This window comes from Dipodomys merriami, unplaced genomic scaffold (assembly GCF_024711535.1).
Source record: "Dipodomys merriami isolate MVZ:Mamm:240054 unplaced genomic scaffold, mDipMer1.0.p SCAF_2, whole genome shotgun sequence".
Lineage (NCBI taxonomy): Eukaryota > Metazoa > Chordata > Mammalia > Rodentia > Heteromyidae > Dipodomys > Dipodomys merriami.
The window spans coordinates 121,452,893-121,480,195 of record NW_027203381.1 but is presented as its reverse complement, the minus strand read 5'-3'; the positions used below and the strand labels follow the sequence as shown (position 1 = coordinate 121,480,195).

Below are 27,303 nucleotides of genomic sequence, written 5' to 3'. Positions count from 1 at the left end.
GTGCTTCCTGAGCCCATCTCACCACAGGTCAGGAGGCTGCATTCAACGTGACTTTCCGGCGGGCGGAGGGCTACCCCATCGACCTGTACTACCTCATGGACCTCTCCTACTCCATGCTGGACGATCTCATCAACGTCAAGAAGCTGGGGGGTGACCTGCTGCGTGCGCTGAATGAGATCACCAAGTCTGGCCGCGTGGGTGAGACCCCACTGCCGTGGCTGGCTCAGCTCTGTCCCTGTCCCCATCCGCCCCACCCCACCCCCACCGCCCTGGGCAGTTTGCACTCCACACACCTCCAACACACAGAGGAGCTCAGACCAGCATCCTCTGGGGTGGCCGTGGGGCCGGGGAGGGGCCTGCATCTCCACTAGGCCAGACCTGGTCCCTGAACCCCCTCAAGTGCGCATCATTTAGCCCTATTTCTCTTCTTGTTTCTGATATGCTCTGCCTCATTCTCTGTGTGCAGCGAGGCATACACACATATTGGACCTTGTGGTTCACAATCTCACCTGTGGGTGTGTGCATGCAGTGTTCTCACAGTCACATGTAGCTGACTGCATTCTGGGCACACGTGTGTGCACATGTGGCTATGATCACATGTTCAGAGGTATGAGTGCATGCACACGTGTCACACATTCATGTCCACCCAGGTACATGGTCACAATCAGTCCCTCGTGCATACCCAGGAACATGTGTGTAGAGTTCACACACCTATGCCCATATGTACAGACATACATGTGCACACACTCACACTCACATGTGTAGACCATGTATCTGGATTCATGTGCGTACATTGATATGCCACACCTATACTCACATTACACGCACACACTCATGCTCAGAGGTGTGCATGACTTGCACATGTGCACACACATGTTCCTCGGGGCCCTGGTGTGCTTTCTCCCTTGTCCTCCGATGATAACAAGGTCACACTCCCTCAAGGCTGGCTGCTTGCCTGTATCCCCTCCTGTTCCCTGTCCTCCTCAGCCAGTGCCATGTGTCCTCAGGCTTTGGGTCCTTCGTGGATAAGACAGTGCTGCCGTTTGTCAACACACACCCTGAGAAGCTGAAGAACCCGTGTCCCAACAAGGAGAAGGGGTGCCAGGCCCCGTTTGCCTTCCGGCACGTGCTGAAGCTCACCGACAACTCCAACCAGTTCCAGACGGAGGTTGGGAAGCAGCTGATTTCTGGAAACCTGGATGCCCCCGAGGGTGGGCTGGATGCCATGATGCAAGTGGCCGCCTGCCCGGTGAGTGCCCGGCCTGCCTGGGTCCTGCGGGCCCACCAGGGGCTGCGGGCCTCGGGCCCTGGCACCACAGGCCGGTGGGCTCGGACTGGCCCTGCCTGCTGGGTCCTGACCTTACCTGCTAGTGGGGCCTCAAGAGGACAGCACCTGCCTTGGGCTGCCGCCCTCCCCCAGCCTCCAGGCCGCAGAGCCAGGGACATGAGGCGCAGGGTTTCATGGCTAACTGGTGACCCCTATGCTCTTCTGAAGTCTAACGTCTTCTACAAAAGGTCCTTGGGAGCCAAAGCTGATTTCTCTCCTTCCTCACCAGCCAAGAGGGCTCTGCCAAGCTGTGTCCTCACCATGTCCCGTGTCCTCACCCACGTCCCGTGTCCTCACCCATGTCCCGTGTCCTCACCATGTCCCGTGTCCTCACCATGTCCTGTGTCCTCACCCACATCCCATGTCCTCACCATGTCCCGTGTCCTCACCATGTCCCGTGTCCTCACCATGTCCCGTGTCCTCACCATGTCCCGTGTCCTCACCCATGTCCCGTGTCCTCACCACGTCCCGTGTCCTCACCCATGTCCCATGTCCTCACCATGTCCCGTGTCCTCACCATGTCCCGTGTCCTCACCATGTCCCGTGTCCTCACCCACATCCTGTGTCCTCACCATGTCCCGTGTCCTCACCCACATCCTGTGTCCTCACCATGTCCCGTGTCCTCACCATGTCCCGTGTCCTAACCCACATCCTGTGTCCTCACCACGTCCCATGTCCTCACCACGTCCCGTGTCCTCACCATGTCCCGTGTCCTCACCATGTCCCGTGTCCTCACCATGTCCCGTGTCCTCACCCACGTCCCGTGTCCTCACCACATCCTGTGTCCTCACCACGTCCCATGTCCTTACCCACATCCCGTGTCCTCACCATGTCCCGTGTCCTCACCATGTCCCGTGTCCTCACCCATGTCCTGTGTCCTCACCCACATCCCGTGTCCTCACCCATGTCCCATGTCCTCACCCACGTCCTGTGTCCTCACCCATGTCCCGTGTCCTCACCATGTCCCATGTCCTCACCCACGTCCCATGTCCTCACCATGTCCCATGTCCTAACCATGTCGCGTGTCCTCACCCACGTCCCATGTCCTCACCACGTCCCATGTCCTCACCATGTCCCGTGTCCTCATCCATGTCCCATGTCCTCACCATGTCCCATGTCCTTGCGACGTCCTGTCTACTCACTCATGTCCTGTCCATACCTGTTGCAGGCTGTCTCTGTAACTAACGTTGATGTGACTATGGTGTCCTGACATGCACAGCCTAGTGCAGCCACGCTGGGGTCTGGGGCACTTGGTGCTCGTGCACGTTCTAGATGAGCCTTCCATGCTGTGAGGTCATGAATGTGTGTGAGACCTACATCGTGCACATGGGCCCCGCCAGGGACACACCAGCCACTCCTGTGGACATCCCTCGGGCTCTTCCTTTCACTTGGAGTTTTCCACACTGGTGGATGTTTCTACACTGTGGTGGATGGTTGTCAACTGTGGTGATGTTTCTATACTGTAATGGATGTTTCTGTGTATGTTTCTTCTCTTTTGGGATCTGTTTCTGGCTAATCAGGTGGCTAATCCAGGCTTTCTTTTAGACTGTGACCTATGTTCCAGCCCCTACCTCCCACGGAGCAGGCCTGGGGGCGTCAGCTTGGGCACGTTGCCTGCTCTGGCCTGTCCCTTTCTTCCTGTTCTCCTAGCTGTGAGAACGCAGGAGGGGCCACTGCTGCCCGGCCCAGCTACCAGAGGGTCCGGTGGGAAGCCAAGGCTGGCAACACCCGACCTTCTTCCTCCAGGAGGAAATTGGCTGGCGCAATGTCACGCGGCTGCTGGTGTATGCCACAGATGATGGCTTCCACTTTGCGGGCGACGGGAAGCTGGGCGCCATCTTGACCCCTAATGACGGCCGCTGCCACCTGGAGAACAACATGTACAAAAGAAGCAATGAATTCGTGAGTGCCCTCCTGGCCCCCACCTCGAGGGTCCCTGGGGTGGGTTAGGAGCCCCTGGGGCTCTTAGGGACCACTGGGGAGAAGCAGGGGGGCAGCGGGGAGAGCAGCCTCTGCACACGGTCTTGTTCGGGTCACCTTGTCAGAGCCTGGACACCTCCTTCCAACCTAAGAAACTTCCAGAAGCCCTGAGTGTGCCCAGTGAGGTCCTGGGGACCTAGTGGCAGGCTAGGAGAGGACAGTGGGTGGCTGAGGCGTCTCTGGCCCTGGACTTCATGCAGGGATCCTGCCTTCGCAGCCTCCCCCTCAGGCTGCCCCAGCTCCTGTCCCGGGGCCTGTAACATCGGTACAGGAACCTTCGCCCACAGTCCTCCTGGACTCCATCCAGCCCTCACTAGAGGAGACGGGCCAGGGCTGAGGCCATCCCTGGACACCCTCTCACTCCCCCGAAGGATTGCAAAGCTGCTACAACTCGGGCTCCCCACCAGCATCCCGCAGCTGAGCAGTGTTGAGGGGAGAACTGGGGATCCAAGACATAGACAGAGAGTGTGGCACCTGATATCCAAGAGGCTCTGCCTCTTGAGCGTCTCCCAGAGATGTAGACATCACTTTGGCCAGGGTAGTATCAGAGTGCTACCCTGGGGAGACCAGATGTATGCCCCATATCCCCAGCACGGGACCATCAAAACGCTGCTCTCAAGCCTGTATGTCTGTGCCTCACACTTGTAATCCTAGCTACTCAGGAGGCTGAGATCTGAAGATTGTGGTTTAAGGCCAGCCCAGGCAGGAAAGTCTGTGAGACTCTTATCTGCAATGAACTACCAAGAGCTGTGGCTCAAGTGTTAGGGTACTAGGCTTGTGCAAAAAGTAAAGGGACAGCGCCCAGGCCCTGAGTTCAAGCCCTAGGATAGTGCATGCATGCATGCAAGCACGCATGCGTGTGCGCGCGCACGCGCACACACACACACAGAGCTCTCACTTTAGCTGGCTTTAAATCAAGAGTGGTTATTCATGCTCCATTCTATATCAAGTGTCGATACAGAAAATTGTAACTGTGGGCTGGGAAGGTGGCTCAGTGGTAGAGTGCTTGCCTTGCATGCCTGAGCCCCTGGGATCGATTCCTCAGCACCACATAAGCAAAAAGAAAAAAGCCGGAAGTGGCGCTATGGCTCAAGTGCCAGAGCACTAGCCTTGAGCTGAAGAGCTGAGGGACAGCGCCCAGGCCCAGAGTTCAGGCCCCACAACCGGACCCCCCCCCAAAAAAAAGAAAATTGTAACTGTGTTTTGATGGAGCCAGTTTCCTGCACAACTTACAAACCTTATTCAGAGAAGAGGCCACCATAATACCAGATGGGCAGGCCTGAATTGCCAGCAGCTGGTGCAGGGGTCTTGGACACTGGCTTTCTTAAACAAGGTGACCTGGAAGGCTTGCTCTCTGCCCCAGGCACCATCTGACAGGTGTCTCTCCAGGACTACCCATCGGTGGGCCAGCTGGCACACAAACTGGCAGAAAACAACATCCAGCCCATCTTTGCAGTGACCAAGAGGATGGTAAAAACCTATGAGGTGAGTGGGGTGGGGTCTTGGGCAATGTGGGGTAGGTGGGGGAGGGCGGACCACGTCACTGTGGGATGACAAAACCCAGCCTGCTGGGGCGTCGCCTCATTCTGCTTCCTGTGCTGGTGTGTGGCCCCCTGGCCTTGGCCACGCTGTTGTGGGTGGGATGGTGGTTTGGGAGGCGTGGGGAGCTCTTTGTGACATGGTGTTCATGTGTGGCGTCCAGCAAGTGTTTCTCCTGACGTGAAGTTCTGTAATAATCATGGCATAGGTCTTGCTGGTGGTGTTCCTGTTTTTTTTTTTTTTTTTTTTTTTTACTGGAATGTGGCAATTCTGCAGATCTGATTTGTTAATTTGGGGGAACTTCCTTGTTTTCTGCTCATATGCATTTGAATGGCGACATTTCACACAGAGTCAGACATTGCGAAGGAGCCCACACATCCGGGGCACAGTGGGGTGGATTTCATATAGGGGATCTAGCTGGGTGACCAGAGCCTGGTCCTTCTGTAGCCACCCGGGGGAGGCCTGGGCAGGGCCTACCACTAACGCCTCTTCTTCCCATGGTTGGTTGGAGCAAGTGTCCCCTAAAGACCCTGGAAGGCGGGAGCTGAGACATGACCAACTGTGGAGGGCATCGCTCTGAGACCACCTGTCACTTTGCTTTGAAGCAGCCAGACATCTTGCCTGGGGAAGGACGCAGCCCTCATCTGTACGCTATGTTTTGGGTTTAGACAGTGCAGTTGGAGCCGGGCGCTGGTGGCTCACGCCTGTCATCCTAGCTACTCAGGAGGCTGAGATCTGAGGATCGAAGTTCAAAGCTAGCCCAGGCAGGAAAGTCCATGAGACTCTTATCTCCAATAAACCACTAGAAAACTGGAAGTAGCACTGTGGCTCAAGAGGTAGAGAGCTCATCTTGAGTTGAAGAGCTGAGGGATAGCGCCCAGGCCCAGAGTTCAAGCCCCACGACCAACAGAAAAGAAAGAAAGAAAGGAAGGAAAAAAGAAAGGAAGGAAGGAAAGAAGGAGCGCACAGTTGGAGCTGGATCTGATTTCCCCAAGCTCCCCACTCTGGCGCTGATCTCAACTCTGCTGATGTGGGCGCCCAGGCCTCGGGATGAGCCCAGGCCTCGGGACGCAGGCAGCGTCTGCTGCTTGCTGAGGGGTGCCCCACCGTTCCCAGCCCATATGGCAAGGGTTCTGCCTCTGTCCACGTGCCTTTGAAGAGGGAAGTGACTGGGTCCAGTGGTGTCAGGACATAAGCAGCAGCAGCAGGAGGGACGTTTCCTGTGTCTGTAGTGACTTCCCATAGCCCTCACCACCCTGTCTCTGTCAGAGCAGCTGGGCAGACTTGGGCTGTGCCAAGCGCTGCCCAGTGCCTTGTCCCACAGTGCTGCTGCTGCTGCTGGTGGCGCATGCGCCTGGATTGGTAAGATAGCCACTGGGCAACGTTCCCAGGAGACACACTGATGCACTCAGGGAGCTCCGGTGTGGTCAGGGCTTCTTGACCCTCTCCTGTCCGGTGGTTCACTGGTCATGCCACAGGACCCAACAAAACCATAGATTCACAGGTACATTTATTAGTGTGGGATTCAGATTAAAAGCAGCAAAGAGGAAAGAACAGTTTGTGGTGGAGTCCAGAGACTAGGCACAAACTTGCAGCTGTCTCCCGAGGAGCATGGACGGCTCTGGGCGCGGTGTGTGGAGCCCGGCATGGAGCCTGGTGTGGAGCTGTGCGTGTGTGGAGCCGTGCGTGCGTGGAGCCCGGCGTGGAGCCGTGCTTCCGCAGTCACATGCTGGAACATCAAGGTCCAGCCATGCCGATGTGGCCAGCTACCTTTGAAGTTGACCTTGGCCTCCAGCCCATCTAGATGATAAGCTCACCCCCCCCATCCTGTGCCTGCCCGCCCCGTCGCACTGCTGAGCTCTGAAGTGGTCTCTGCCGGGGTTCATCGTCCTTGGGAAGGTGTAAGATGCGGATAGCCCGTGCCCGTGGACTCACAGTGCAACAGGGGTTTGCAGAAAGGGGGAGATTCTGTGCCTTCTCCCCTAAGAAGCCTCCTCCAGTGGCGGTGGCCTGAGAGGCGAGTGAGGTAGAATGAGGTGTATATGTTGGACAAGGGACGGTGTGGTCGTGATTGTTTATAGATCTGTGTCAGGTTCTTCAGCGCCAGCGGGGTCCTGGACAGAAATCCCAGACCCCTGCTCTATTGCAGCCAAACTACCTGGGCCAGTCCTCAGCAGGCCTCCTTTTCCTGCCTCTGTAAGGAGCAGCGCTGCCGCCGGGGAGGCGGTCCCAGTGTCCCTGCGCCAGTGTGCTCAGTGACTGCCAAGAGTGGCTGTCCATGCTGAATTCTCACGTAGACACTGCCTGCTTCTGTTGTTACTACCATCTTCGTCAATGCGAAGCGCAAAGCCCCAATCCACCTCTCTCTCCTGTGCATGGATGGCCCCGGGCATGGCTCCTGCGGCTTCGGACTGAGAGGCTGAGCTCAGGCTGGGGAGGGCATGCAGAGTGCCGGGTGATTGCCTCTGTGGAATGGGCATCGCTGAGCCTCAGACCGGGAAGTCAGGTTCATATCCAGGATAGCCATCATAGCCTTGCTGTGCACAGGGCCGGAAGGAAGGCCAGCATTCCTGCGGCCGGATCCTGGGATCCAGAGAAGGGCAGGAGCCTCAGAGGCAGAGGAGGAGGGCAGGTGTCTGGGTGAGCGGTGAGAGCTGGCCACGCAGCCAGCACAGCGGGTCAGCTCGGCCCAGGGCTGATGGACAGGACGGAATAGGAGGAGGGACTTCCCAGCAGTCAGGACATGGCGGCCCCCACACCGTCCTCTGTGGTGAGGCCGTGGCGTCCCTCCTCAGGTGTCACAGCAGGTCCTGATCTTGGCTGCTGCCGCAGGAGCCATGGCCAGTCCCCCAGGCCGCTCCCTCCCCGGGGCCACAGGCTGTCGTGCATTTCTGTTGCTGGGAATTGGCCAAGGCAGCAGGGAGCAGCCTGGACAGTACGGTCACGCTGTCCACAGCTACTGGCCTGGGCAGAGAGCAGGTTCCACAGGCAGAAGCTTCCCAGAGCTAGGGCTGCCTCTCACACTGAGCCTGGAGGAGGTGACAACCAGGCTGTGGTGGCCTCCCTCGTGACTCCTTAGAGGGGACTGGACTCCATTCTTTGGAGTCACCGTTGGCCGGAAGCAGCCTTGCCACAAGTCCTGTGTCCTTAGAGGGGAAGTGTTTCTTTTCATGAGACACACAGACAAGGCGGGTGTGGGAGGGGCTGGCTTGTCTGTAATGGGGGGCTCTCTGGCCAGTCTACCCCTGGGGGCACTTCTGGGCAGCATGGCTGTCTGCTATGGCTGACCATTGCAGGAGTAATACAGCACGGTCACTGTTAAAACTGTCACTCAAGCCCTTGAAACGCACAGGACTCACCACTTCCCAGAGATTTTGCCTCATTTTATGGATAACTGTACCCCTTGGGTTATTTCTGCCCACCACACTGGTGTGGTGGAAATGCTGTCCCCTGGTGAACCAGGCAAGGGTCCCAATTAGGGACATGGCCAGTTCAGCAGTGACCCCGGGAGCATTCTTACCAAACACCCGGGCTGCTTCGTTCCTGAGAGCCGGTTGTTGAAATCCCGCCAGTGACCACGTGCTCCGCAGTGGTGGTCTCACCTGAGGATGGCCGAGCCTCCGCACAGGCACCAGAGGCCCCTGGACATGACAAGCCCCCACCCAGGGGGGCCGGTGCTAGCTGCACCCACCTGTCCCTCTCACCGACAGAAACTCACCGAGATCATCCCCAAGTCAGCTGTCGGGGAGCTGTCTGACGACTCCAGCAATGTGGTGCAGCTCATCAAAAACGCCTATAATGTGAGTCGCTGGAGGGCGCGGTGCGGGGGGCTGGGCTGGGCCCCAGAAGGCAGCCCCCCTGCCCCCCTGCTGGCCAGCAGAAGGATGGGGAGGGGGGAGCCCTGTCTCATTGGACCCCTCAGCCTGGTGGCCACTCACACAAAACCCCATCGATGGTATGGGGGTGCCACCCAGTCTCCCCCCCCCCTCCTCCCTCGGGGCTCCGCCCACTGATCACTCTGGAGAAGGAGGGTAGATGTTTTCCCTATGGGGGAGGCCCCGGAATTCCTGCAAAGATGCCCATGGGGTGGGGTACCCCTTTTTGCCAGCCTCCCTACATTGTCCTACATGAGCCCTGCAGGGTCTCTCCTCCTCCTCCTCCTCCCCCTCCTCCTCCCCCTCCTCCTCCCCTTCCTCCTCCCCCTCCTCCTCCCCCTCCTCCCCCTCCTCTTCCTCCTCCCAGGCTCCTGGCCCACCCTGCTGCTGCCCCCAGAGCTGTGCTGCTCCCAGGACCGGGGTCCTGGTACCTGTGGGAGTGAGCCAGGCTCCACTCAGGGCCCGGCACCAGTGGGTCCCCAGCTGCCCTAGAAATCTCTCGGAAGTATGCGGTGTTCCGAGAGCTCTCACCCCTAAGCCTGGCCGCTCTGCCTGCAGAAACTGTCTTCCCGCGTCTTCCTGGACCACAGCCCCCTCCCCGACACCCTGAGGGTCACCTACGACTCCTTCTGCAGTAACGGGGCATCTCACATTGGCCAGCCCAGAGGAGACTGTGATGGCGTGCAGATCAATGTCCCGGTAAGCTGGGCCTCCACCCTGGCCCGGGAGCCCTGGCCTCCATCCTGACCCAGGAACCCAGGTCTCCACCCTGGCCTAGTAATCCCGGCTTCCACGTGGCCTGTGATGTCAGCCGCTGGAAGGCCTGTCTGTGCTCCCTGGACTTGGCCCTACCAACAGGGAGGGGAGCAGGGGTCCCATGGGAATAGCAGGAGGGTCACAGCAGCCATCCCAGCAGTGAGCCAGTGTGTGCCGGCTCGAGATAGTGCCTGGGGGTGGCTGCAGGGTGTGCAGAGCATGGCGCCTCTGTCCACACAGGGAGGGCGTAGGGCACCCACGCCTCTGTCCATACAGCCCCGTGGACACCTCCATCCACAGGAGCTCCCTGGAGGGTACGGGGCGCCTGGACCGCCGTCCACATGGCCCTGCGGCGCGAGGCCTGCCTCCCCCTCCCCACTGTGTCCTGCTCTCCCCACAGATCACCTTCCAGGTGAAGGTCACGGCCACCGCCTGCCTGCAGCAACAGTCGTTTGTCATCCGGGCCCTGGGCTTCACAGACACGGTGACCGTGCGGGTCCTCCCGCAGTGCCAGTGCCAGTGTCGGGACCAGAAGCAGGACCGCGGGCTCTGCAGGGGCAAGGGCTCGCTGGAGTGCGGTGTCTGCAGGTGAGGCGGGCACGCACACCCACAGGGCAGGGCAGGGCCGGCTGTGGGGCAGGAGGCGCCGCGAGCCTCGCTTTGCACCATGCCCTCACTGGTCTGGGTGTGCAGAGTCTGAGGACAACTCCTTGGAGCACATGGCCACTGGTCAATGATCCAGAAGATTCCTCCTCCCCGAGGCAGGGCAGCCCATCTCAGCATCCTCTCTGAGCACACCTGGACACACCAGTGTCCTGGCTACTGCCCCCATGTTCCTACTGAGCTGCGTGTGCCACTGCTTCCTGCCAGCTAGTGCTGTGGGAGACAGCACCACGCATCCTGCCACGCCCTGAGGACTGGGGAGGGGGCACGCGCTGTGTGTGGACGGCGCTGAGGACTGGGGAGGGAGCACGCGCTGTGTGTGGATGGAGCTGAGGACTGGGGAGGGAGCACGCGCTGTGTGTGGACAGAGCTGAGGACTGGGGAGGGAGCACGCGCTGTGTGTGGACAGAGCTGAGGACTGGGGAGGGAGCACGCGCTGTGTGTGGACAGCGCTGAGGACTGGGGAGGGAGCACGCGCTGTGTGTGGACGGAGCTGAGGACTGGGGAGGGAGCACGCGCTGTGTGTGGATAGCGCTGAGGACTGGGGAGGGAGCACGCGCTGTGTGTGGACAGAGCTGAGGACTGGGGAGGGAGCACGCGCTGTGTGTGGACAGAGCTGAGGACTGGGGAGGGAGCACGCGCTGTGTGTGGATGGAGCTGAGGACTGGGGAGGGAGCACGCGCTGTGTGTGGATAGAGCTGAGGACTGGGGAGGGAGCACGCGCTGTGTGTGGATAGAGCTGAGGACTGGGGAGGGAGCACGCGCTGTGTGTGGATAGCCCTGAGGACTGGGGAGGGAGCACGCGCTGTGTGTGGACAGAGCTGAGGACTGGGGAGGGAGCACGCGCTGTGTGTGGACAGCGCTGAGGACTGGGGAGGGAGCACGCGCTGTGTGTGGACAGAGCTGAGGACTGGGGAGGGAGCACGCGCTGTGTGTGGACAGAGCTGAGGACTGGGGAGGGAGCACGCGCTGTGTGTGGATGGCGCTGAGGACTGGGGAGGGAGCACGCGCTGTGTGTGGACGGCGCTGAGGACTGGGGAGGGAGCACGCGCTGTGTGTGGATGGTGCTGAGGACTGGGGAGGGAGCACGCGCTGTGTGTGGATGGCGCTGAGGACTGGGGAGGGAGCACGCGCTGTGTGTGGACGGCGCTGAGGACTGGGGAGGGAGCACGCGCTGTGTGTGGATGGAGCTGAGGACTGGGGAGGGAGCACGCGCTGTGTGTGGATGGAGCTGAGGACTGGGGAGGGAGCACGCGCTGTGTGTGGACAGCGCTGAGGACTGGGGAGGGAGCACGCGCTGTGTGTGGACAGAGCTGAGGACTGGGGAGGGAGCACGCGCTGTGTGTGGATGGAGCTGAGGACTGGGGAGGGAGCACGCGCTGTGTGTGGACAGCGCTGAGGACTGGGGAGGGAGCACGCGCTGTGTGTGGACAGAGCTGAGGACTGGGGAGGGAGCACGCGCTGTGTGTGGACGGTGCTGAGGACTGGGGAGGGAGCACGCGCTGTGTGTGGACGGAGCTGAGGACTGGGGAGGGAGCACGCGCTGTGTGTGGACAGAGCTGAGGACTGGGGAGGGAGCACGCGCTGTGTGTGGATGGAGCTGAGGACTGGGGAGGGAGCACGCGCTGTGTGTGGATGGCGCTGAGGACTGGGGAGGGAGCACGCGCTGTGTGTGGATGGCGCTGAGGACTGGGGAGGGAGCACGCGCTGTGTGTGGATGGAGCTGAGGACTGGGGAGGGAGCACGCGCTGTGTGTGGACAGCGCTGAGGACTGGGGAGGGAGCACGCGCTGTGTGTGGATGGAGCTGAGGACTGGGGAGGGAGCACGCGCTGTGTGTGGACAGAGCTGAGGACTGGGGAGGGAGCACGCGCTGTGTGTGGATGGCGCTGCCCACCTGGCTCAGGCTGTCTGCACAGCTCCACCCGTGCCAGGGTCACAGTGTGCCCTAGAGATGACCTGGCCAGGTTCATGGGGAAGCAGACTCAGAGCTGATAACACTGCCAGTGTGGACCAGTGGTTGGGCCCTGAGCATAGGAAGTGTCCCCACCACAGGGGAGGGCCTGAGGACAGGAAGTGTCCCCACCACAGGGGAGGGCCTGAGGACAGGAAGTGTCCCCACCACAGGGAGGGCCTGAGGACAGGAAGTGTCCCCACCACAGGGAGGGCCTGAGGACAGGAAGTGTCCCCACCACAGGGGCGGGCCTGAGGACAGGAAGTGTCCCCACCACAGGGAGGGCCTGAGGACAGGAAGTGTCCTCACCACAGGGGCGGGCCTGAGGACAGGAAGTGTCCCCACCACACGAGAGGGCCTGAGGACAGGAAGTGTCCCCACCACAGGGGCGGGCCTGAGGACAGAAAGTGTCCCCACCACAGGGAGGGCCTGAGGACAGGAAGTGTCCCCACCACAGGGGCAGGCCTGAGGACAGGAAGTGTCCCCACCACAGGAGCGGGCCTGAGGACAGGAAGTGTCCCCACCACAGGGAGGGCCTGAGGACAGGAAGTGTCCTCACCACAGGAGCGGGCCTGAGGACAGGAAGTGTCCCCACCACACGAGAGGGCCTGAGGACAGGAAGTGTCCCCACCACAGGGGCGGGCCTGAGGACAGAAAGTGTCCCCACCACAGGGGCAGGCCTGAGGACAGGAAGTGTCCCCACCCAGGGGCGGGCCTGAGGACAGGAAGTGTCCCCACCACACGAGAGGGCCTGAGGACAGGAAGTGTCCCCACCACAGGGGCGGGCCTGAGGACAGAAAGTGTCCCCACCACAGGGAGGGCCTGAGGACAGGAAGTGTCCTCACCACAGGGGAGGGCCTGAGGACAGGAAGTGTCCCCACCACAGGGGCGGGCCTGAGGACAGGAAGTGTCCTCACCACAGGGGTGGGCCTGAGGACAGGAAGTGTCCCCACCACAGGGGCGGGCCTGAGGACAGGAAGTGTCCCCACCACAGGGAGGGCCTGAGGACAGGAAGTGTCCTCACCACAGGGGAGGGCCTGAGGACAGGAAGTGTCCCCACCACAGGGGCGGGCCTGAGGACAGAAAGTGTCCCCACCACAGGGGCAGGCCTGAGGACAGGAAGTGTCCCCACCCAGGGGCGGGCCTGAGGACAGGAAGTGTCCCCACCACACGAGAGGGCCTGAGGACAGGAAGTGTCCCCACCACAGGGGCGGGCCTGAGGACAGAAAGTGTCCCCACCACAGGGGCAGGCCTGAGGACAGGAAGTGTCCCCACCACAGGAGCGGGCCTGAGGACAGGAAGTGTCCCCACCACAGGGAGGGCCTGAGGACAGGAAGTGTCCTCACCACAGGAGCGGGCCTGAGGACAGGAAGTGTCCCCACCACACGAGAGGGCCTGAGGACAGGAAGTGTCCCCACCACAGGGGCGGGCCTGAGGACAGGAAGTGTCCCCACCACAGGGGCAGGCCTGAGGACAGGAAGTGTCCCCACCCAGGGGCGGGCCTGAGGACAGGAAGTGTCCCCACCACACGAGAGGGCCTGAGGACAGGAAGTGTCCCCACCACAGGGGCGGGCCTGAGGACAGAAAGTGTCCCCACCACAGGGGCAGGCCTGAGGACAGGAAGTGTCCCCACCACAGGGAGGGCCTGAGGACAGGAAGTGTCCTCACCACAGGGGTGGGCCTGAGGACAGGAAGTGTCCCCACCACAGGGGCGGGCCTGAGGACAGGAAGTGTCCCCACCACAGGGAGGGCCTGAGGACAGGAAGTGTCCTCACCACAGGGGAGGGCCTGAGGACAGGAAGTGTCCTCACCACAGGGGTGGGCCTGAGGACAGGAAGTGTTCTCACAAGAGGGGTGGGCCTGAGCACAGGAAGTGTTCTCACCAGAGGGGTGGGCCTGAGGACAGGAAGTGTCCCCACCACAGGGAGGGCCTGAGGACAGGAAGTGTCCCCACCACAGGGGCGGGCCTGAGAACAGGAAGTGTCCCCACCACAGGGGCGGGCCTGAGGACAGGAAGTGTCCCCACCCAGGGGTGGGCCTGAGGACAGGAAGTGTCCCCACCCAGGGGCGGGCCTGAGGACAGGAGGTGTCCCCACCACAGGGGAGGCCCTGAGCCCAGCGCCTCTCGCCGCAGGTGTGATGCTGGCTACATTGGGAAGAACTGCGAGTGTCAGACACAGGGCAAGAGCAGCCAGGAGCTGGAGGGAAGCTGCCGGAAGGACAACAGCTCCCTGGTGTGCTCGGGGATGGGGGACTGCGTCTGCGGGCAGTGTATGTGCCACGCCAGCGACGAACCCCACAAGGAGATCTTTGGGCGGTACTGCGAGTGTGACAACGTCAACTGTGAGCGGCACCAAGGCCAGCCCTGCGGTGGCCCGAGTGAGTGGCGGCCCGGCCTGGGCCTTCTTGTCCCCGGCGGCTGTAAGGGACTGAGAATCGGATTTGGGACATAGACAGATGGGCAGATGCCTGTGTGTTTCACGGGGCCTCTCAGCAGGCCTGGCCGGCAGGTATCTAGAAGACCAAGCAGTGTGCCGAGAGAGAGGATTCTGTTCACTGGTGGGCTATGGAGGCCCACACTGGCTGAGCGGCCGCTGTGGGGCTGTGTGGCCATGTGGCCTGCCCAGGGTCTGGTGCCTTTGCCCAAGCTCAGTGTCCTTTCTGGGGTTGTGGAGCCCAGGGAGGGCAGGCAGAGGGTGGAGGAGGGGCAGGAGGAGGAGGGATGGGCAGCTGGCAGGGAAGGGCGGGTGAAGGCTGGACATTCCGACTTCCTCAAGAGGCCGTGTCTGGGGAGGGAGCAGCCCAGGGGGTGGAGTGGGCTTCCCGGCTGCCCGGTGAATCCCCGGACCTCACTGTCTCCAGAGAGGGGTGAGTGCTTCTGCGGCCAGTGCCAATGCAAGCCGGGATTCGAGGGCTCTGCCTGCCAGTGCTCGAGGTCCACCACAGGCTGCCTGAACCCACGCCGGGTGGAATGCAGCGGCCGCGGCAGGTGCGAGTGCAACACGTGCAAGTGTGACCCTGGCTACCAGCCGCCCCTGTGCGAGGAGTGCCCGGGCTGCCCAGCGCCCTGCAGCAACTACACGTGAGTGTGCCACCGCCCAGGCCCGCCTGGCTCCGGGCACGCTGGGGACGCCCGGGAGCACCCGCTTCGCAGCAGTCCCAGGCAGGGTCCAGCTGGCCGGGGCCGTGCGCCCCGGCTCCCTCTGAGCCCCTCAGCTCCCCAGCATGCACTCCCCACACCCCCATCCACTGGAGAGCCAGCACCCAGACCACACCCCAGGTGTGCACCCCACACACCCTGGCACACCCCTCCACACGCGTCCCGTCTGAAGCCCCCTCACACCTGCTCACCCCTGTCCTCCGCAGCTCCTGCGTGGAGTGCCTGAAATTCGCCAAGGGCCCCTACGAGAAGAACTGCAGCACTGCGTGCGTGAACGTGAGGCTGCAGAACGCCACCAGGAAGGGCAAGTCCTGCAAGGAGCGGGACTCGGACAACTGCTGGATCTCCTACACCATGCAGCAGCGGGACGGGAGGGACAGCTACGACATCTACGTGGAGGACAGCCGAGGTGAGGCTGGCCAGGGGGACAGGATGGGAGGGACAGCTACGACGTCCACATGGAGGACAGCCGGGGTGAGGCTGGCCAGGGGGACAGGACGGGAGGGACAGCTATGACGTCCACGTGGAGGACAGCCGAGGTGAGGCTGGGCAGGGGGACAGGACGGGAGGGACAGCTACGACGTCCACATGGAGGACAGCCGGGGTGAGGCTGGGCAGGGGGACAGGACGGGAGGGACAGCTACGACGTCCACGTGGAGGACAGCCGAGGTGAGGCTGGGCAGGGGGACAGGACGGGAGGGACAGCTACGACGTCCACATGGAGGACAGCCGAGGTGAGGCTGGGCAGGGGGACAGGACGGGAGGGACAGCTACGACGTCCACGTGGAGGACAGCCGAGGTGAGGCTGGGCAGGGGGACAGGACGGGAGGGACAGCTACGACGTCCACATGGAGGACAGCCGAGGTGAGGCTGGGCAGGGGGACAGGACGGGAGGGACAGCTACGACGTCCACGTGGAGGACAGCCGAGGTGAGGCTGGGCAGGGGGACAGGACGGGAGGGACAGGTACGACGTCCACATGGAAGACAGCCGGGGTGAGGCTGGGCAGGGGGACAGGACGGGAGGGACAGCTACGACGTCCACATGGAGGACAGCCAAGGTGAGGCTGGGCAGGGCCATAGTGTGGGCAGGTGGACTATGGTGACAAGAACTCCAACCACAGATGTGAAGGGGCTACAGGGTTGGTGTCTGTGGGGCGGGGCAGGCTGGCTGCTGGACGCCTGCCCTGCCTCCTGGCTTTCTCCCCCGCTCCCCCAGCCTTAGCTGGTACTGCAGTGGGCGGTGAGCAGGGTCCTCGGCAGGCACGCCGCCTGCACTGAGCATGGAACCACACCACTGGGTGGGGCATCCCCCCACCCTGGCTGGGCACCTCTCACGTGACGGGGCTGGGGGCTGCCGATGCTGGCAGATGCCCCACATGGGCACAAGTGCTGACAGCCCCAAGCTGCTGTCCCTTCATGGGGCTCTGGTCCCTGCCCGTGGTCCTGGGGCCTCCAACCTGGGCTTCCTGGGCTCACGTGCCAGGGGCGCCAGATGCCAGCATCCAATCACATGGGTCTGTGGCCAGGCTCCCAGGATGTGAAGACCAGAGGGGATGGGCCCCTGAGGCCAAGCCTTCCAAGGGGAGGGCAGCCTGCACCAGCCCTGGGGGTGTGGGTCTGTCCCTGCCCGTGCCAGGAAGCTATTAATGAGCTTCCAGAAGAAAAGGGATGTACACAGGTGTGTTTATAAAAGCCCGGCTGGCAGCAAGTGGACACCATTCCTGTGAGGGCTCAAGATGGTCAGTGTCCTACCGTCATGTGAGAGGCCAGGTGGACGTGGTTCTGACAGGAGCAGGATGGACATGGTCCTCCTGGGGGTGGACTGAGCACTGTCCAGTCAGAGGCCAGGAGGCTCTGTACTTTCTGGGGAGCTGAGCACTTCTGCAGTCAGAAGGTGGTTGGACGCTCTCCTGTCCGAGGGTGGGTAGACAGCCCAGTGGCTGGTGTGTGGACACAGCCTGTCAGAGGCCAGGTGTCACCTTCCTGTGGGCCGGGTGGCATGGACAGAGCCTGCCTGGGTGTAGCATGGCGGGATTGCACCAGGAGGGATGGTGATGGTTCGAGGGCCCAGGTCCCCAGAGATGGAGGCAGAGGCTTGGGATGAGGGTGTTCAGGAGGTGGGTTGTGTGCCATGACCATGGATGCGGGACAGAATGACTGGTGAGGGATGGGCCTTCCAGGGTGTTAGACAGGCAGCTCCCAGGGTCCAGACACCTTGCCCCATCTCAGCTCGGAGAGCTGGGGATCTGGGTGGGGAGGCTGCTCAGGTGGTCTCAGGAAACCCGGGCCAGCAGCACCCCAGAACTAGCACCACCCTGTGCCCACCCCTCCTCAAGAGGACACCAAGGAGTGCCAGGCGGGCCTCAGACTCTCTGTGCGATGTTCCTGGGGCTCATGACCTGCTCTGGGTCCTGAGGCCACAGGCTCCAGACTGTCTAGGTCATTCTGATGTACAGATTTGGGCTCACAGCTGGTTTAGTACCAGACTGGCTGTTACCTAACCCCTACGAGGTCCAGGGCTTCCCTGCGGAGGCCAAGATGACTGGAGAGGGACCCAGAAAATGCTGGAGTGGGCCGCAGAGGAGCTCCAGTGACCAGGCGCATCTCTGTCCAGGCCAGGCCTGCGGTGTGGCTCTGCGGCCCGGACCCTGCACTCTGGGGGAGGCCGGGCACAGTGCGTGCACTCTGCCTGTGTGCAGCCGTCTCGGCTGCCTGAGCACAGGCCTCTGGCTCCTGCTGGCTATTCCTGTTGGACCCACACAAGTCCAAGTAGAGGAGTGCCACACGCAAGTCCTTTATTGAAGCCGATGGTTGTGAGCAGGCTCTATTGGCACACACCTTTCCACTGCCGAGGGGAGTTGAGTGAGGGTTTAAAGGCAGAGAGGCTTGCTTGGCACGAGCCAATTGGTGGTTACTGACCAACTCAGAAGACAGCTGGGGCAACAAAGGGCTGGCCTGGGAGGGGCTGTGTTTTTCTTTCCTCCAGATGGCCTTTGTTGTGGAACTCTGCATGTCCCTGTGCTACACAACTGGGGTTGGGGGGAGGTTAGGTATCTCATTATCAGGATCACCTTCCCGAGTGCCTGGCATGAGCAGAGACCACGCCGGTCCCCTTCCTGCTCCACTGTGGTGACGGGGAGCCCCTCAAGCATGTCCCCACAAAGTATCAGTCACCATCGGCAGGCTTAGGGACAGACTGTCCCAGAGCTGGTGCTGGCGCGTTGTGAGGGTCTGCTTGGGATGGCCTGCGTCCCGGCCTCCTCTGTGAACAAGGGGCCATGCTAGTGTCATCTGGAGCCACAGGCCTGGCCCGTGTTCTCTCCTCCACCGTCACGGTGTGGTAGGTGGTGAGCCACGCAGCGGCCCTGGCCGTAGGAATGAGGCATGGTTAGTGTCTGCCGCCTTTGAGGCAATTGACCCCTGGGACATGTTCTTCCTACTCAGAGTGCGTGGAGGGCCCCCAAATCGGTGCCATTGTAGGGGGCACTGTGGCAGGCATTGTGTTGATCGGTGTCCTCCTGCTGGTCGTCTGGAAGGCCCTGACCCACCTGAGTGACCTTCGGGAGTACAGACGCTTCGAGAAGGAGAAGCTCAAGTCTCAGTGGAACAATGTACGTGCTGTCCTGGGCTCCTCCACGGAGGGAAGGCATCCCTGTCCCCTGCAGCCCCCTGGTAGGGCCTGGCCGTGGCTGTGGGAGACGCACACACCACACCAGCTGCTATCTGAGTTTGCCCTGCCCCACAAGCTTTGTCCCTGAGGCCTGAGCCCTGGAAAGGACTTGCCCTTGGTGTCAGCGGCTGGCTCTGGAGACCCCCTGCCCTGACCACCATGCTCACTCTCTCCCCAGGATAATCCCCTTTTCAAGAGCGCCACCACGACAGTCATGAACCCTAAGTTTGCTGAGGGCTAGAGCACAGTGAAGATGAGGCTACGGGGCCAGCTTGCCAGGACCCTCAAGACCCGCCTCCTCCATCCTGTGACCCCCCCAATCCCTGCCTCCTCCATCCTGTGACCCCCAAGCCCCGCCTCCTCCATCCTGTGACCCCCCAATCCCTGCCTCCTCCATCCTGTGACCCCCAAGCCCCGCCTCCTCCATCCTGTGACCCCCCAAGCCCCGCCTCCTCCATCCTGTGACCCCCCCAAGCCCCACCTCCTCCATCCTGTGACCCCCAAGCCCCGCCTCCTCCATCTTGTGACCCCCCCCAATCCCTGCCTCCTCCATCCTGTGACCCCCCAATCCCTGCCTTCTCCATCCTGTGACCCCCAAGCCCTGCTTCATCCATCCTGTGACCCCCCCAAGCCCCACCTCCTCCATCCTGTGACCCCCCCAAGCCCCACCTCCTCCATCCTGTGACCCCCCAATCCCTGCCTCCTCCATCCTGTGACCCCCCAAGACCCGCCTTCTCCATCCTGTGACCCCCAAACTCTGCTTCATCCATCCTGTGACCCCCAAGCCCCGCCTCCTCTATCCTATGACCCCCAAACCCTGCTTCATCCATCCTGTGACCCCCCCAACCCTGCCTCCTCCATCCTGTGACTCCCAATCCCTGGTTCCTCCATTCTATGACCCCTAAACCCTGCTTCATCCATCCTGTGACCCCCCAAGCCCCGCCTCCTCCATCCTGTGACCCCCCCTAAGCCCCGCCTCCTCCATCCTGTGACCCCCCAATCCCCACCTCCATCCTGTGACCCCCCAAGCCCCGCCTCCATCCTGTGACCCCCAATCCCCGCCTCCTTCATCCTGTGACACCCTAAGCCCTGCTTCATCCATCCTGTGACCCCCTAAGCCCTGCTTCCTCCATCCTGCGACCACCCTGTTACTTGACAGGCCTGGGGATAGTGAACCAAAACCCTCCTTGCTTCTTTCTGCCTTCAGAATGAGGATGGGGCCGGGTTTTATGTAGACTCCTCTTCAGATACAGTCTCCCCTTCTGATCCATGCAGCTGAGAGGATCTCCTGGACTTGGGCCTCCCTGTGCCGGTCAGAAGGCCAGTCTCCCTAAAGGCGGCGCAGGTTATTTATATTTAAACTTACAAGGTATAAAGCTATATCCCACTGCTTATACTGTTAATGAATCTTATGTGCATGTATGTGCGTGTAAAATAAATATTCCACACAGGATGTCCACAGAAGCTGGGCTTTGTGGTGTTTTCTGGGACAAACTGACTGAATTCCAAGGGTCGCCGCCACCTGCAGGCTCTGCTGAGGGCACAGGCAGGGCTCAGCTCTCCCCCGTCCGCTGTACGGAGGGAACCCTTCTCCCAGCCTCTGTCCCAGGCCCGCAGCAGCTTGGTCCTGTGAAAAATGACAGTGTCTTTCTCCCCAGCCCGCATCTGCTGCCAGATAGGGAGCATGGCCAAGAGGGTTTTAAAAGAAGTTTCACATAGGTTATTTTGGGGGGTGATCTGGAAGTCGTTGCTGATCTGAGCTCCACGATGCGCGAGCGAACCTGTCACACATAACTGCCGTGAGGGGTCGGCAAGGTAAGAACCTGGCATGTGAGTGCTGCCTGGCACAGTGCCGCGGACCGGGTTCTGTCAGGACGACGGAGGATACCTGGGGAGGAACCTGGAATAGGATGGGGAGATGGCAAACAGACAACTCACACACATTAGGAGTGGATGCTGAGTGCGATTTAATGCAGAGGATAGCAAACTTTTATAACAAAAGTCTTCATGAGAGAGGGCAAAAGGTTACACAATCTTGCTGCATGGCTTCATTTTTGGGTGGTCACCAGCTGATCGCCTGATAGGCACTTGTTTCCGGCTTATCTCTAAGAAATACAACGATTACGATGTTTGTCACCAATTAACCATTACCTATCTTTACAGAGGCCTTAGCTTTCCCAAATAGATCTTTCCTGTTTCTTCTTTAATAGTAAACCTCAAGGAGACCTGGATCTAGCAATTCTCTAGGTCTAGCAATTCTCTTAGTAAATAGCAGGAAATTCTTTCTCCTAAATAATTATCTCAGCAATTGCCATACATTCTTTCTGTTCTAGCTGAGCCTACAGCTTCTTGTAAATCCCTTACAAACAATTCCTTCTGTTGAAGTGACTTTGTGAAACCCCTAATACTTTTATATTTACTTATAACTTGTCTACTAGCCTCCATAAGAGGGGCTTTCAGGGTAGCACTTAACTCTGGTGAGTTAGTCATATTTTTAAGACACTCATCAGATATTGGAGTCGTCAACACTCTTAAGAAAGAGCTTTGAATAAGGGAACATTGACAATGAGCAAGTACAAAAAGCAGTAAAAGATTAATAGGCACTCTTATGAGGGAAAGAAAGGCAGAAACACATCTTTCCCAGGGGTTTGCCAGCCTTTTCAGGAGTAGGCCTTTTAGAAGCCCTATTTTCCGAGGTAGACTTCGGTGAAGTCCCAATACTCGGAGATAGGTTTCTGTAAAGCCCTATTCTCTGAGGTAGACTTCGGTGAAGTCCCAAAACTCAGAGATAGGTCTCTGAAGCCCCTATCTTGGTCTGATAGATGGTTTCCCATGGTAAGCAGACTCCACTGGAGTCGGCGTGGCAGCACAGGAGTTGATTAAATGGCATCCCATTCATTAAGAAGTGCTGTGTGGGCTGGGAAGGTGGCTCAGTGGTAGAGTGCTTGCCTAGCATGCATGGAGCCCTGGGTTTGATTCCTCAGTGCCACATACACAGAAAAAGCCAGAAGTGGTGCTGTGGCTCAAGTGGTAGAGTGCTAGCCTTGAGCAAAGGGCGCTCAGGGACCATGCCTAGGCCCAGAATTCTAGCCCCAAGACTGGCAAAAAAAAAAAAAATGTTACATAAAATTTAGCCAGGTGTGGTGGCTCACGCCTGTAATCCTAGCTACTAAGGAGGCTGCGATCTGAGGCAGGAAAGTCTGTGAGACTCTGATCTCCAATAAACCACCAGAAAAACAGAAGTGGCACTGTGGCTTAAGTGGTAAAGCACTCACTTTGAGCTGAAGAGCTGAGTGACAGCGCCCATGCCCAGAGTTCAAGCCCCACAGCCAACAACAAAAAAAAGAAGTGCTGTGTGCCGGAGTATAGCTGAGACCGGAGGAGGGACAGATAACCCTGCTCCAGACCAGGCCCCCAGCATGGCACACTGTTCAGACATTGATGCTGCAGAATAGAATCCATGACAGACCGTGGAGAGTCGGAAGGAGACAGCATGGGCAGCCACAGGCTTCTCACCCCATCCTTCCCGACTCACCAGCTGCTTGCTCTTGCTTTGCCCCGCTGGAAATGGTGGATAGGCAAGAAGCTTCTCCAGTTATCTTAGGCCCTGGAATGACAGCAGTGAGCGGCAGCAGGGCTGTTCACAGCAAGAGCAGCAACGCAGGCCTGAGGCCCCGACAGGTGCATGCTGGGCTCTGACCCCGATCTCTTTGTGGCGAGAGGTCAGATCCCAGGCAGCCAGCGGCACTTCTGCTGTCTCCACAGCCGACTCCCACCGCGGTGCTGCTCACTGGCTTCTCTGCTGCGGCCGCTGCTCAGCCTGCCACTGTGCTGGCTTCCTCCACATGATCAGCAGGGGCCACTCAGCTCTCACGGTTGTACCACCGCTTGCCTTGCTGCCATTCCTTCTCTTTTTCATCACTATCAGCTCAGTGAAGTCAGGCAAGACCCCTCTAGAGCAAGTCTTTATAGGGACTGAATATTGTAGCACCAGAAGAGGGCAGCACAGGAAGGGGTCTGCACCAAGGGGGCAAGCCCTTCATGCAAATGAAGTTCTGAGTTTGCACCAATCATGGCGAGCCCTTATGCAAATGGACTGTCCTTACACCAATCATGAGTCTTCTGCTGGGCCACAAGGGGATGAGCTCCCCTGAGTGGCCGGCGTGGGAATAGACTTGGGATCATGGAGAGTTTGCTGAGACTTGAAAGGCCGAAAAGTCCCGTCCAGTCCAGGCAAAGGCCTTTGACGGCACAGTGCCTTCCATGTGGAGCTCCTGGGTGTGTGTGGGGGGGGGGGGGAATTCAAGACAGCCAGCGCAGCATGCGGGCTGGCAGGCTGGTGCCCACTCTAAGTCCTTCATGCATAAAGCATCCTGGGCCAGGGAAGGGCCAATTAGGGAGCTAAATCACCCCAGCCCCCAACGTTTCAAACACGTTTAAGAGAAAAACAAACTTTCAGACAGGTGCTTACAGCAAAGCCTCGTCTTAGGGGGGTTTAACAACAACGCTCTAACCACGCTTGACTCCTCCCAGGGCCCAGCGGAGCCCTGCCACTAGTGCCGCCTGCTGGCTTTGCTCACCACTGCGGGCTGCTGACACCCTCCTCATTCGTCCAGAGGGAGGTGGTGTTCTCTGCAGTGGTTGGGCAGCCCAGGACCCTGTCAGACCCTACTCAGATCTGCTCTGGCTGCAGCCCGTCCCGCCCGGCCCCAGTGCCCTTCCTGCCAGCATCCTCCTATCCACAGGCTTCTACCCACCCGCTTTCCCAGGCCCCTCCCTGTGAGTGAGCCTCACGCTGGGGTCTCCACCATGCAGCACCCCCTGAGCCAAGTGGTGTTAGAAGCACATTTGGCGTACAACCATCAAAGACCAACTTTTACCCATAGCACACAGGACTGGTGAGTGCTCTCACACCAAGGACTGTGTACAGACACTGCAGAGATTCTCACCATGCCTTCTGGCCTTGACCCCCACAGTTCCAACTCAACACTTAGGTTCAGCTGACCCACACGGGCCCGTCAGATGCCTCCTCCAGACACCAGGGAAAACAGTGTTCTCATTTGCCTTTCATTTTAAAGTCGGCCTTTCATTCCTAAGGTCAAAGTTTTGCATCAAGGACCTAAGGCAATGTAGTTATTGTGCTCAATGTGAACTAACTTGTGTCGATCTTGTTCTGCATTGTGATTATCTTTTGGTGCTGCTGGTTGAACCCAGGGCCTCCCGCATGCCTTGTAAGCACTGTCCCTCTATGCCATACCCCTGGCCCTTATTCTGCCCATCTGCGAGCAAGCCTTGCAGGATACTCCTGTTTCCCCTGAGCCCGGTCAGAGTCTGTGTGACCAATCTCAGTCCTCAGAGATGGCCGGAACCAGACATCACCCTAGCCCTGCTGTCCCTTCCAAGCCAATGTGGAACCTGAATTCTCACTGTGACATTCTGTGACCAAGGCCTGATGTCAGAAGTTATCTCAAGCACCACGCCCAGTCCTGTCAGCACCCTTACTGCTGAGACACGGGGAGGAAGGCTGGACCCACAGGTGACCCCTGGGTTCATCCCCAGCTCTATTTCTCCCCAGCAGCTGCGTGGCCTTGAACTAGCAATGCTGTTCAAACTGCAGGGTTCACAGAAGGCCTCGTCTCCAAGAAGCCCCTGAGCGGCTGGTGGCTAGCCCGACGCTGCTGACACCCGAGCCTGAGAGCACCAGCCAGCTCCCAGACCCTTGTAGTCAGCAACAGACCAGGCGGGCTGCGGGCTTCACTGGGGCCGTCCCACGTTCCGGGATGCACGGTCCAAATCCTTGCTTAATGCAGCCATGAAAACTTCTCCTGGCCCAGAGCTCCGGCTCTGGTCTCAACCATCCCCCCTCCCACCCCATCCCCGCTGACCCCTGCCTGACCAAGGACTCCCATACACTCCACTTCTTGCCAGATATCCTCCAGGAGTCCAAAGCCCTGGGCCCCCGTTTTGCCCCAGTGAGTGCCCTCTGTCCTGCCAGGGTTGAGGACCGGCAGTTTCATGTGCCATGGTCCAAGCAGAAGCTGTCTAGAAGTAATTCTTTAACCCATGGAGGAATGCACGCATGATAAGGGAAGACTCAGGTGCGTAGATACTTAACTACCAAATCAAGCTGGGTGCCAACGCCCTGCAGGTGGCTCTGAGATGCACTGGGGAGGAGCCCTGGGATCCCAGAAGCCTGAGTGTGACCTGAGCGGTGTGCCTGGCCGCTCTGTGGCCCTGCGGTGAGGCGGCCGCTCCTCAGAGCTGAGGCCCTGGCGGCCAGCCAGCCAACTGTCATTCTTTTTGGAAAAACAGGCTTTGGGTCGTGGACGTTTCTCCAAATGTCTGTGCAGCTTGTGTACTCTGCATCATATGCCACACGCGCGCGCTCGCGCGCACACACACACACACACACACACACACACACACACTGGAAGTCTGTGTGGTGACCGCTCCAGCACACACACACACACACACACACACACACACACACACTGGACAGTCTGTGGTGACCACCTCTAGTGCACACACACACACACACACACACACACACACACACACACACACACACACGGGACGGCTCCATGTGGTGAACACCTCTAGCACACACGCGCATACACACATGCGCGCGCGCGCACACACACACACACACACACACACACATACACACACGGGACACCCACTGGACGGCTCCGTGTGGTGACCGCCGCCTCCAGCACCCTGTCCAGGCCCTGTGGCCGATGCAGTCCTAGTCCTTGCATTCTCAAACGAGCTCCCTCACAGGAGACTGGGCTATTTCTGTTTGCTTTGATGCAGGAGCACACCAAAGCCACAGTGCCCTCCTGACCGAAGTCCAGCTTTCCTCTGTCGGGGGGAGGGCAGCTTCAGCAGCAGCGTGTGGTGCCCTCTGGACACCTCCCATTCCACACAGCTGGGTCTCCGCCACATCCGTCCCACAGTCCCGCTCTCCCCCCCAGCCATCCTGCCCCTGTGCCCTGGGTGGGCACAGAGCAGGTACAGAATATGACTGAGAACCTCAGGATCCAGAAGACCAGAAGGACAAAGATGGCAAAGACTGTTGTCCGTGGGTGGGGTATCTAGACATTCCCCAGTTCTTGGTACAGTGTTCTATGTGCGAGACTCCACCCCAGAAGAGCAGGAAGATAAGAGTGATTTGTGGAGGGTTGAGGTAGGCAGGTAGGACTGCAAGGCCTGAGTGGTGCCTGCCAGGACCCGGAGGAGTGGGTTATTGGGTGGCAGGAAACTGAGATGCTCCCTCCCCAAATGTGTGTTAACTGCACAGTGGCTGCCAGGTTGTGGGAAGGCTTCCCTGCCCGTCTGATCCTGAGCCAGGAGAAGGGCATGCACACATCCCTCCTTACCATGTGGAATGTTGTGCTGCTGCTGCTCTTGATGGCAGAGCCCACGCCGACCTGCTCTGCAGCCAGCACAGGCCGCTAGGGTTGCAACTCTGGAGTGGGCAAAACCTGTGGAGTGTTCCAGCTCAGTGGCAGACTCTGCCTGCCGGTGCTGCACCTTCACCACCAGCACCTGCAGCCTGGGAAGAGGGCCATGGACAACCAAAGTTGATTGTGAAGAACTCTATTCAGAAGAGAAGCATTGTATGTGCCGTCAGTCTTTTCTTGCTTTTATTATTTCTTGTTGTTGGTCATGGGCTTCAAGCCTGGGTGCTGTCCCTCAGCTCTTCAGCTCAAGGCTAGTGCTCTACCACCTGAGCCCTGGCCCACTTCCAGTTTATTGAAGAGTCTCATGGACTTTCCTGCCCAGGCTGGCTTTGAACTGTGATCCTAAGAGCTCAGCCTCCTGAGTAGCTAGGACGACAGGCGTGAGCCACCAGCATCCAGCTTTTTTCTTGTTTTTTAAAAATTTTTCTCCCCAAGTACTCTTAAGCTTTATCTTCACCAACAGGCCAGACTTGTGGAGAACAACTCTTTCTTGGGCTGTAACCCTTCTACCCCCAAATTCTACACCTGTCACAGGTGTGGATATATAATTTCTTCTTCTTTGTTACCCAGCGATTCCATTCTCCCTTCTCCAGAGCGGCCCCTCCTGCCACCGTGGCTCTGACGCTCGGGTCCTCATGGCCCACGCTCTGATGGGTTAGTGCTGTTACAACTGGGCGGCTTCCCACGTCGCACTTCGCTGTCGGGACCGGTTAATTCGGCGGCTCCCCCGTGGTCACGGGAAGGCCACGGGCAGCAGGAGGGCTGGGGCGGAGCCTGCCTGTCGGGCGGGTCTTCCTCTGGCCCAGGGAGGGTGAGGCTCCCAGGGCGGAGCGTGGAGCCCCGGGAACTGCCCCTGCCTGCTGCCCGCACCAGCCCCTCGGGGCGGACAGGCCCCCGGAGGGGGGGGCCCCAGCGAC

At 59.8% G+C, this 27,303-nt stretch overlaps 1 protein-coding gene across 1 annotated transcript in view; it reads left to right on the top strand.

Moving 5' to 3' along the window:
* Window positions 1-20,387, top strand: part of Itgb2 (integrin subunit beta 2) — a 31,825-nt gene extending 11,438 nt beyond the window's left edge. The window contains exons 5-16 of the mRNA XM_070030831.1: window positions 28-198; window positions 1,008-1,249; window positions 3,074-3,229; window positions 4,697-4,792; window positions 8,557-8,646; window positions 9,280-9,420; window positions 9,878-10,065; window positions 14,227-14,471; window positions 14,955-15,174; window positions 15,459-15,661; window positions 18,698-18,864; window positions 19,102-20,387. Of these exons, the coding sequence (XP_069886932.1) occupies window positions 28-198; window positions 1,008-1,249; window positions 3,074-3,229; window positions 4,697-4,792; window positions 8,557-8,646; window positions 9,280-9,420; window positions 9,878-10,065; window positions 14,227-14,471; window positions 14,955-15,174; window positions 15,459-15,661; window positions 18,698-18,864; window positions 19,102-19,164 (1,982 nt within the window). The 3' untranslated portion in view covers window positions 19,165-20,387. The remainder of the gene's footprint in view (window positions 1-27; window positions 199-1,007; window positions 1,250-3,073; window positions 3,230-4,696; window positions 4,793-8,556; window positions 8,647-9,279; window positions 9,421-9,877; window positions 10,066-14,226; window positions 14,472-14,954; window positions 15,175-15,458; window positions 15,662-18,697; window positions 18,865-19,101) is intronic.
* Window positions 20,388-27,303: the final 6,916 nt, after the last annotated feature.